Source organism: Paramormyrops kingsleyae, chromosome 21 (genome assembly GCF_048594095.1).
Source record: "Paramormyrops kingsleyae isolate MSU_618 chromosome 21, PKINGS_0.4, whole genome shotgun sequence".
Lineage (NCBI taxonomy): Eukaryota > Metazoa > Chordata > Actinopteri > Osteoglossiformes > Mormyridae > Paramormyrops > Paramormyrops kingsleyae.
Genome location: NC_132817.1, coordinates 4,105,363 through 4,116,181, shown reverse-complemented (window position 1 = coordinate 4,116,181; position 10,819 = coordinate 4,105,363). Strand labels below are relative to the sequence as shown.

At 48.2% G+C, this 10,819-nt stretch overlaps 1 protein-coding gene and 1 long non-coding RNA gene across 3 annotated transcripts; one reads left to right on the top strand and one right to left on the bottom strand.

Annotated features, from left to right (window-relative positions):
* Positions 1-305: 305 nt before the first annotated feature.
* ephx4 (epoxide hydrolase 4) lies at positions 306-7,171 on the top strand. Its single transcript, XM_023816621.2, has 7 exons — positions 306-782; positions 1,675-1,760; positions 3,829-3,986; positions 4,215-4,343; positions 4,814-4,917; positions 5,553-5,701; positions 6,212-7,171. The coding sequence occupies exons 1-7, from the start codon at positions 540-542 to the stop codon at positions 6,459-6,461; spliced, it is 1,119 nt and encodes a 372-aa protein (XP_023672389.1). The 5' UTR covers positions 306-539; the 3' UTR covers positions 6,462-7,171.
* On the bottom strand, positions 2,217-3,894 carry LOC111846457 (uncharacterized). 2 transcript variants are annotated; one of them, XR_011984585.1, is made up of 4 exons: positions 3,771-3,894; positions 3,443-3,531; positions 2,983-3,116; positions 2,217-2,895 (listed from the first exon to the last, which is right to left on the bottom strand). It is a non-coding gene; the product is annotated as an uncharacterized lncRNA (long non-coding RNA). The 2 variants fall into 2 exon arrangements; XR_011984584.1 differs by having other exon boundaries at positions 3,443-3,835.
* Positions 7,172-10,819: the final 3,648 nt, after the last annotated feature.

Here is a 10,819-nt window from a genome sequence, read left to right as displayed (position 1 = left end):
TATAACAGTTTTAAACAATTTTCTTGCAATCTTAAATCATTTATTGCTTCTGATTTTCAAAGATAGGCCTAAACGACTGAAAGGATGAATGGATGGATTTCTGACGCATAAACGGGATTAAAGCGAAACGAAATGTTTCTATTAAATTAATTATTAGTAGTACTAGTTATAGGGGTAGTAGTATTAATATATTTTTCCTGAGACTTGCGTATGTTACTGAGTAACACCGCCTGTATTCGAGGTTATCATAAATACTGGTTAACTGCCTTATCTTAAGGGCTTAATTTCATGAACCTGCAATCGCAATCCCACCCCACCCCCCATACACACACGCAGGCGTGAATCCTGACGTCTGACTCGTCTGCGGCTGTACTCGAGTTCATGTTGCGGGGGTCTCGGTCGGCGCTGGGGTGTCATCGGGCTGTTATGAGGGGACGGCGCTGCCTCCGTCATGCACTTTCAGACGCCGTTAACCGGTTAACGGAGCGAAAACCGTCCGACGACGTGACGCGCGCTGTTTTGCACACTGTAACGTGAAGATGGCGAGGCTGCTCCGCGGCTTGCTCATGTTTACGTTCACGTTAACGGGCAAAATCAAAGGCATCGGCTTCTGGTCCCTGATCTACGGCTATTGTGCGCTGTGCACCTGCTGTGTGCTGCTTAAACTTTGCTGGAGCGCGATCGCGAGGCCGTCTCGGGCGTTTCATTGGAAAATCCGGGAGACTGCGCCTGCCTGCCTCAACGACACGTCCTTGGGAACCCACTGTTATGTCAAAATAAAGGTAAGGCGCTCCTTTTGCCCGTTTAGATGCGCATTTATGCTTGGCGTGTCCCTCCCCCGCGATCTCGGTAGAGCCGTCGGAGGACGAGACGGGGGCGGCCCTCCGATCTAGCGGCCCCTTTGTAACGCAGTCACCTTATTTCCAAAGCGTCTAAGTTATACAACGCGGTGCCAGCCTGCCCCCCGCCCCCCTCCCTCCCTATTTCGTGTATTGATTATCCAGCCGGTGCTGAGGACAGCTCCTCACCCCCACCCCCCAGACGTCCCGGAGCCGTTTAAGAAAAGCTTTTCCGTTCCTCCCCGCAGACCCCCAGTTCTGAGCCGGTCCCCTTATATCGGCTCCATGCAGTCTTTGCTCTCTGCTGTTATGGGAGTCGCAGCTCCCGTAGTCTTCATCTCGGTCAGCTGTTCGAGCATCGATTTCACTGCCTTTACATCTGTGCACATACGCAAAAAATGCAAAGCAGTAGTGCATTTTATTGTCGATGTATTATGATTGGTATTAAATATTTAAAAATATATATTTTGCATTAAATTTGGGCCCCTATATAATACGCAGCATTAACCCGTATTTTGTTCATCTCGCCTGATGTGGTGCCTTGATACCAGTAATTAGATATTCGCCGACTGGAGCAGCAATTAGCTTTGACTGCTTAACTAGCGGAACGGAAATCCCCAGCTTTAACCGAGACATGTTTAAAATGAATAAATAGCAGGTTGCACGTTTTCATGCTTCATAACAATATAAGGCGGCGCGGAGGCGCACGGCGTGACCTTCAACGCGGCGATGGCCGATCCGGTACAGACTTCGGTGTGGAGAAAAACCCAAAGTTTTTGTTTTACACATAATGGCAGCGTATTGAGAAGCATGTTGTTGTTTTCCTCAATCCCAGGAATCTGGCCTGAGATTCCACTACGTAGCCGCAGGAGAGCGGGGAAAACCTCTCATCCTGTTTCTCCACGGTTTCCCCGAGTTCTGGTAAGACATTAGACAGGCACAGATACAAAACAGAGGCGCTGTAAAGGGGGGAGAGATTCTACGGCCCCTAAAAATGGGTACATAATTGTATTGGTTTGGAGACCTAAAATGATATGCTTTCACGGCGCGCGAACCCTCTAGCGGTGCCCCTGCTTCAGTGTAATAAGAACAAGATCAACAATACTTATGCCCTTACTATAGAAGCCCAGAACATCTTTCAGTTTTGGAGAAATGAAGCCAAATGCAATGTAACTGTATCTATGAGTTTTTATGCAGGATTTATAAGTCCCATCTTGGTCTTAGTATCAGATTTTGAACGATGTGACAGAAACCAGGGCTGTGTTCCAGAAACACAACCCCAAAGTGGGTTAGGGTTAGTCCGAGTTTATGTTTGTTGTTGTTGTTTTTTTTAGGAGCTGATTTTGTGCAAATAACACTTCACTGACATACTATCCCTGGATGTATTCTGTTTCGCTAGAAACCTTTGTCTCACAAAATGTCTTTAACAGAATACCAACAGAGTCTAATTAATTGTTCATTTGAATCTGACGTTTATTTTAATGACAATTTTAAAATCCAGAGCTGACATCTGACTGAAATAATTAGCTCAGATTCCATCAGAGATCCCAGTTTTGTATGTTTACTTTCTAGAGTAACCCTAAGCTGATCTAGGTATTGGTACTAATATAATTTAACTGGTATTGATATACTGCCTGGATATGTAACAGCCAGTCATCTTGTGTAGAATTAACCGTTGTATTTGTGTACTCTCTAGAAAGAATGGATCCCAGTAGCCATATTAAGATAATCGTTCTTTACGTGGCTCATTATTAATTAAACGTTTTCTACGAAATGGACAGAATCAGAATAAGTGGCAGGACGAAGACGATTAAGCAAACAGGAAGTGCCTGAGAGCTGGAGGGCATGTGGGATTAGAGACGGCCTGACCCCTTAGTCCGCTATGCCCATAGTGATTAGCAGATTTCACCTCATTCATCTCCCTGATCCTACGGTTTCCACTTTTTGCCCGTTGTTCTCTGGTCCATAGATGGTGACGCCAGTTCCCTGCATTCTGCGATCCTGGCTAGTGCGCATGTATGTAGAGATCTGCATGAAGGAATATCCGAGAGGAAGTCTGTAGGGGTACACATGCAGTCAGGACTCTCACTCTGCAGAAGCTCGACATGTGTCCTCCTCTTTTATCCACAAGGACGATGCTCACCGTGTCCCTACTGCAAAGGTCACCACGGTCACAGTTCTTGTCTCCATGGCAACCGCAACGTCATCAAAACGATCTTTGCAGTTCTCCACGTCCTTATTGTTTATTCTGTGCTTCACTATATTAACCTGGTAGTACTAAGGGCACCCAAGGAAGACGGAGAAGGGGCTGGATCAGGGTGCCTCTCTGATATAATGAGACTCAACAAACAAACAAACAAACTCATGCAGAATAGTGCAGTTTCTTAACATGAATTTATGCAAATTATGCTACTAGTGATTGAGGTTTTTTTTTTTTAATCCTCCAGTTTTGGATTCCCTGACATTTTTGCTTCCATTTAATCACAAGAAGTTCTTAAGAAACTTGAGTTCTTCAAGCCAAAGTCCTGGAGAACTGTCTCTATGTTTGTGCTTTGTGTCACTTGTGCTTTCAAGCGTCACTTTCATGCCGAGTCATTACTTACACTGCGGCATCTCCTGATCCCTTAAATCGTTAAGGAGAAAGTCTGAGAGGACATTTGCAGCCACTGAACAAAGGTCAGACCAGGTTTACCTGTAGGAGGAGATTTCAGCCCAAACAATGACAACTGCATGTGAAAAATTATTGGTAACAGTGATCTGGAAGATTAATTGTTGAACTATTAGGATTCAACAAACGCAGGATAGAAAAATACTTCACTATGACATAATTTTAGTGTGCTTTCCCAAGTAGTCGACGCGAACTGTTTTTTCACAGTTGTTTCTATGCCATGCTGGTGTAGCGGTTTTGCCACTTGACTAGCTGGCTCTTACCTAGATGGGCACGCAAAGATGTCCGTTGCTTCCGCTCCGCACGGTCTGCTTCCCGCAGGTTCTCATGGCGTCACCAGCTCAGGGAGTTCAAGAGTGAATTCCGGGTGGTGGCCGTAGACATGAGAGGCTACGGCGAGTCAGACCAGCCCACATCCACCGACAGCTACCGCATGGACTACCTGCTGACCGACATCAAGGACGTGATGGAGTGTCTGGGTGGGTGCCAGCACCTCTACACCTGTATAGCTCACCCCCATCTCCACACCTGCCTCCACATCTCTGGGGGCCATCAGAAACATGCTCTGATAGGTCTAGAGTACCTCTCACAGTTCAGCTGCTTCTCAGTCTGGGCCACCTTCCAGAACAGAGGTCACCCTCAGCTTTTATGGTCCATCTTGTCGTCCCTCTCTGCCCTGACACACACCCTTGTTTGGCTGCGACTAGGCTATAACAGATGCTTCCTTGTGGGCCACGACCTGGGTGGCTTCGTGGCCTGGCTGTTCGCCATCCACTACCCCGAGATGGTGACCAAGCTCATCGTCCTGAACTGCCCCCACCCCTCTGTGTTTGCAGGTATGTTTTCACGCGCTTCAACCTATACAATTGCAGCTGCTCATGCAAGCGATTACTCAAAATGTCTTCATTTTTAAGACGAACCCTGATAAATGTTGATGCTGACCACAAGCTATAAAACAAGGACGTTCAGTTCCTGAGTCTACCAAATATTTCCCTCCAAAAACCAATTCTTGATGTTTCGATCCCCTTCATTTTACCGTAAATAATGGCAGTGGTCTCGTCACGGCTGGGGGGGGGGGTTATATGACCAAAGGGATAGTTTCACTGATGTCATCGAGTACATGTGGATTTCTGTTAAGTGACAATATCTATACACAAAAATGTGCCAGTTGGATGTGAGCTGAAAGCAAAGTCCACAGTGGGCAATCATTAACTCTGCAGGGGCCAAGAGGCATTACAGAAATGTTCTCTGAGTCCCCTCCCTCCGAGTCCCCCGCCGCCCCACTTAGACCGGTCTGTCATTTCAGATTACACCCCCCGACACCTCAGCCAGTTGGTCAAGTCCAGCTACATGTTCTTCTTCCAGTTGCCCCGCCTTCCCGAGCTGGTCTTCTCCATGCACGACTTCAAGGTGAGCGGTGTGTGGCGTGCCCATAGAGGTTTCCATGGAAACAGACCAGGAGATCCAGGCCCGGATTTAAAATAAAACAAAGACCACCTTTTACTAAACAATGCACAGACATGGTACCTGTCTTTCACTTATTTGTTCCACATGTTTTTTCACTCGTTCCTGACCCCCAGAAGCACATAAGCAAAGGTAGCTATTTCAAGGGCAACGTTATAATTAAAGTCGGAGGTTTGTGACGACACGTTTTTGCAGAGCGCGGGTAACGTGGTTGGGAAGCATCGTTAATGCTACATGCTAACAGCCTGAATGGAGGCCCCTGTGCGTTTGCTTCGGGAATCCTCGCCGGGGGGAGCTTAGCCCCTCAGGCACTCAGCTCCGGCTCTCGGTCCCAGAATGGGGAGGGGGCAAGCATGCAGGGTCCAGGTCCAAGGCTGGTTTTAAAGGCCTCGTCCAGTCTCTCTCACCCAGGCCCCAGAATCATCACGGAGACCGTGCCAGCAGTCACCGTGACGACGGTGACGTGACACACGTGTATGGCCGGCCAGCGGCCTAGATAATTCAGACGAGAGGAATGGGGAACACGGCGGGGATTCACAGGCGTGACCCCCCCCCCCCACTGACTGTGTCTCCTCCTATAGGCTCTGAAAAGCCTGTTCACCAGCAGCAGGACTGGGATTGGCCGGAAGGGCAGCGGGCTGACCAATGAGGATGTGGAAGCGTACCTGTACTACTTTTCCCAGCCTGGGGCCCTCACAGGTCCCCTCAACTATTACAGGAACATGTTCAGGTGAGAGAGGCGGGGGAGGCCATTACTCACCCCTTTATTTGGCATGTATCACTTTCTATTCCTATTGCACCCTCTGCTGGCGACATGCATTCTGACTGCCCTCTAGTGTTCCGCTGCAGTATTGCAAGCTGCGGGCCTCTGCAGGCACTTCATGATAAAGCAAACAAAAAAGATGGAAGGAAACTCCACTGGCCGTCTGCTAACATGCTCCCTGTGACAGAGGGAAGCAGCTCCACTGGCCTAATGATCGGGCTAATTGAATTTTCAGTCTATCCCTAGAAATAAAATTACAAAAAGTGAAACTAAATGACATAAAATGAAATAGAAATATATCTTTCAAATAAAAATGAATAAAGCCACGCTGGACACCAACTAAAACTAAAACTGGATTTCAAATGAAAATTGAAAATAAAAAAATAGAAACTAGATAAAAAAAATGGAAGCTATGACATCACTGGTACAGATGGGGATCCCCCAGGCGCGCTGTAGATGTGTGTTGTTTCCTTCCAGCTCGCCGGCCCTGAGGCGGAGGGACGTCCGGTGTCCCGTTCTGCTGCTCTGGGGAGAGCGGGACGCCTTCCTGGAGCAGGACATGGCAGAGCAGTGCCGCCTCTACATCCGGGGTCACTTCCGCCTTAACATCATCTCCGGGGCCAGCCACTGGCTGCAGCAGGACCAGCCCGACATCGTCAACACGCTCATCTGGACCTTCCTCAAGGAGGGCGAGAGCCGCAAGAACCACAGGCACTCGCTGGCTTAGGCGTCTGCCGCAGGTGCCCGTCAGGAAACGAACAAGACCCACGCAGCGCTGGCAGTGAGGACAATAGTACAGCCTTCCTTTTGACTTACTTAATCATCAGTTAACAAGCACATTTGAAGTCGTCTTAATTTTTTTGTTTTGTTTTCCGTTGCCTCAGTACTTGTAATTGAGCAGTTTACCAATAGGGATTAATCTCCCTGTCAATCGTATTGCATGGTGCCTTTGACTGACCAAGGTGGTCCTGACAAAAAAAAAAAAAAAAAAAACACACAACAACAACAACAACACCCATTTGCGTGACCGAACCCGTGACAATCACTGTAGGCATCTGCTCCATTTCCCAGAGGGACAGGACTGTGTGGGCTGTGGAGGAATTTCGGGAAACCCCGCGCTACCCTTGTGTGAGGTTCCTGCAGAATCCTGATCCTCTCCCCAAGCTCTGCACTCCCTTGTTAGCTGTGACAGGAGAATCTCATCTCCCCGGCCTTCTTGCTCTCTCTCTATCAGGTGGTGTCTTCTTAATGAATGTTTTTACTGGTACGTTTAATTTTCCTCCTCCTTTCGGTTACCTTGGCCTTCCTGTAATACGAGGTGATGGTTCAGTATTGTAAACATTTTGTATTTATGTCCGAAACACGGCATTTATTATTTCAATGAGAATTGTTTTCATCATTTTAATTTTCTAAACAAATAAACAGCAATGAAAGTGATGTTTTCTTACGATGGTTGTAATATTTTTTGAGCTGGCTAGCATTATACAAGACCACCACGCCATCAGTCACCAAGGCTGTGCATATGGCTCTTACCTGTGACTTAAAGGGTTAGGTTAGGTGTGCTACTTGGTAACCTATTCAAAGACTAGTAATCTGAGGAGAATTATGAATCTCATATTACAGGGAAAGTGCAGCACTTCCCGAAAAACTCGGTCATCTACATGGAGATTATATTTGCAGGAAAAGGTCGGCTAACCCTGCCTCCCTTGTGAAATCACCAGTATCTATGAGGCCTTTGCGCCGCGACGCTACCTTACCGATAGCTGATTGGCTGGGCTCAGGAATCCAAATCGGAGTGCTAGGCCAGTCACGGACTGACCCTACAAAACGCAGGAGGAAACCCGGCATCTTTGGCCCCTGACGGCAGCCATGACCAGGAAAGCCTAAAGTCTACCTGACATCCTACGCTTTTGTTAGCTTCGACACCGTCAGCGTGCGTGTGCCCGTGTGAGACTCGCATGCACTGCTCAGTATTTGCGCACTGCTCCGTTCCGCAGAGGTGATCCTGAGGTTAACGATTCATTAAAGCAGCAATAAAGCAGAGATGTAATCAGCTGTGCTATAAAAATAACGGACAATCCTGTCCGACAAAGACATTACTGTCCCATCGTCCTCCCGCTTTTACTGGTGAGATTCGCGGAAAATACACTGGATTAATATTATTACTGCATATCTTACTCAATATTTTCATTTACTGGAGTAGCTGTGGTCACCCCACAGAAGCAGGGCCTCTCTAGGGACATCAGATGCCCTCAAAGTGCGAAAACAACCCAAAAGCGCAACTCCTCAGGCTTTACTTATTATGATAAGACAGCAGAGTGCGATGATTCTGGAGGAAGACGACTAGAAGCCTTCAGCTGTATTAACCACCATTTTCTGTGTCTAAATCGAATTATTTTTCCAATGAGTTCTTTTTCTGCAGAGGTGAGGTTGATGTTCCCTTTACATAACTACATACTTCTGAATAGATGTACTGTTTTTCCCCATAAAAAGTCAGTGATGAAAATGGGAGAGACGACAGACAGGCAGCAGAGATTCGAATGTGTGTGAGCGCTTAGCCCGCGAGCGGCCGAACCGTCTCCACAGTTTGTGACGAATACAGAGACGCATTTTCTCCGCATCCTCTGCGCGAGGGACGCCAGCGTCGGAGGCTCAGCTGCCACCCGAGTGAGTGACTTAGTGATTTTTTTTGTGTTTCTTTTTCCAGCCTCCGCGAGAATAAAATGCTCAGCCAAAGCCGCCGGCAGTGTTGGGCTGCGGGGTCAGTAAAAGCCTGGCAATTCTGAGTGGGTGTTCAGCGGCCCCTGGGGACCTGGCGGGGCACAGATAAGAGGTGTCAGTCCCAGCCGCCTGCCTCGATTAGATTCGGGCCCGGAATGTGCTGTCACTGCTGTCCCCGTTCCTATGAGCCGCGCTGTGACTCTAAGGCAGAGTGAACAGCTGGCACACAGGATCTGCTGTCAGGATAAATCAGCGCATCTCTCATCGCTGCATCTGCTAGGAAAGGACCGCCTTCATGCATCAGTGCCTCTTTGCTGCATTTTAAGAATTCGCCCACTACCCTTGGAACAGCAGAAAAACAGGTTCGAGGGTCATCAGTCTCACCTAGTCCTTCTGACCTTGCTCTGATCTGCTCCCTCTTCAGGTGAGCCTCTGCGCTGCAGTGCTTTTATTAGCTAGCATCTCCTGTGGTATTCTGGGCAGAAACCTGACACTCAAATTATTTTAAGTAGTCAAGGAATAACACTATGTATAAATTCTTTCAAAACTGTTTATACTGTTTAATGCAGATGCCAATCCCAGCAGCATCCAAAAATAACTGCACCATTTAAACCCTGCAGTATTTTGACTAAACTGTTTTTGTTATTGACATCGCTTTGCTTAAAGACAGAGGGCACTAAAATCTCCAGTAAGGGATGGAAAATATAAAAATTCAGTCTCTTAGATCTTCTCAGACGAACTGCCCAGGATGATTTCATTAAACCATAAACCCCACTCTAATGATTTTGTGTAAAATGACTGCGCTGTTCCTGCTTAGTGGCTCAACAAGCTATGCTCTCTGCTGCTAGCCCCAGGGCTTCGGGTTCAAGTCTATCTACAGGTCTGAGCACAACACTGCCTCCTGGTGGCCATTCCTACTGAGGGGAATTCAGCAGAGACCCCGCTGGCCTTGAAGAGCTTCACAGTCATGATGGAGGTTGACTTGCACGCCATTAAAAGGCAAGAAGCGTTAATTAATTCTCTGAGTGGGCCAGCCGGGAAGAGGAACTGCCAGGGATGAAAACATTTGGGGGGGGGGGGGGTTGCAGTTACATTCATGTGCTCTGGGGACCTATGGAGGAGGGAGGACCTTGCAGCCAGCATTCACTCAGATGGGGCACGAGGGGGGGGGGGGGGTTGTCCCTCATCTGTACATTTCTTTTGAGGTGGGGGGGAGCTGTCTCTGCCATCAGTTTTTTTGCCAGTTCCTCCCCTTAATGTCCTCCACTCCTTTAATCCTCCTTTCAGTCTTTTCTTCCTCCTTCCCCTCCCTTCCTCCCCCCACCAGACCCCCATTTCTCCGGTGGGACGTGCCGGGGGGGTCCTGCCTGTCCTGCGGACGGGAGCCGGAGTGCCAGGCGTCCGCGTCACTCACACAAGCTGTTTTGTTTCCAAGGTGCTAAATGAAAGGCCGGGGGGGGGGGGGCGTGGGGGGTTCCCTTTGATCACCTTGAGGGGATTCCGCAGGGCGGAGCCGCTCTCCATCAGGGAAGGGATGAGACACGGCGCCCTTGTTGTCCTGCTTTACCAGGAGCTGGGGGGGGGGGCAATTCCGCGGCTCAGCTCTATACGGGCTGCGATTCCCTAATGCCGTCACAGCTGGCCCCCGGAGCCAATTGGTGAAACGGAATGAGTGACACAGACGGACAGGGTGGGGGCAGAAAGGCGCCTGGGGGGGCAGCCTAAGCCTCTTACCTCTAAATCTATCCTGGCTCACTGATGTTTTCAACTGCCACTATCCACTACTATCCTCTGGTAACATCAATTACTTTCTCATTACCATTAGACACTGCTATCCCCTGCTGACCACCATCTGTCAGTGATATCGACTGCCAATCACCATTAGCTACTGCTATCCCATGTTAACCTCCATTAACCACTGCCAATCACCATTAGCTACTGCTATCCCATGTTAACCTCCATTAACCACTGCCAATCACCATTAGCTACTGCTATCCCATGTTAACCTCCATTAACCACTGCCAATCACCATTAGCTACTGCTATCCCATGTTAACCTCCATTAACCACTGCCAATCACCATTAGCTACTGCTATCCCATGTTAACCTCCATTAACCACTGCCAATCACCATTAGCTACTGCTATCCCATGTTAACCTCCATTAACCACTGCCAATCACCATTAGCTACTGCTATCCCATGTTAACCTCCATTAACCACTGCTAATCAGCATTAGCTACTGCTATCCCATGTTAACCTCCATTAACCACTGCCAATCACCATTAGCTACTGCTATCCCATGTTAACCTCCATTAACCACTGCTAATCAGCATTAGCTACTGCTATCCCATGTTAACCTCCATTA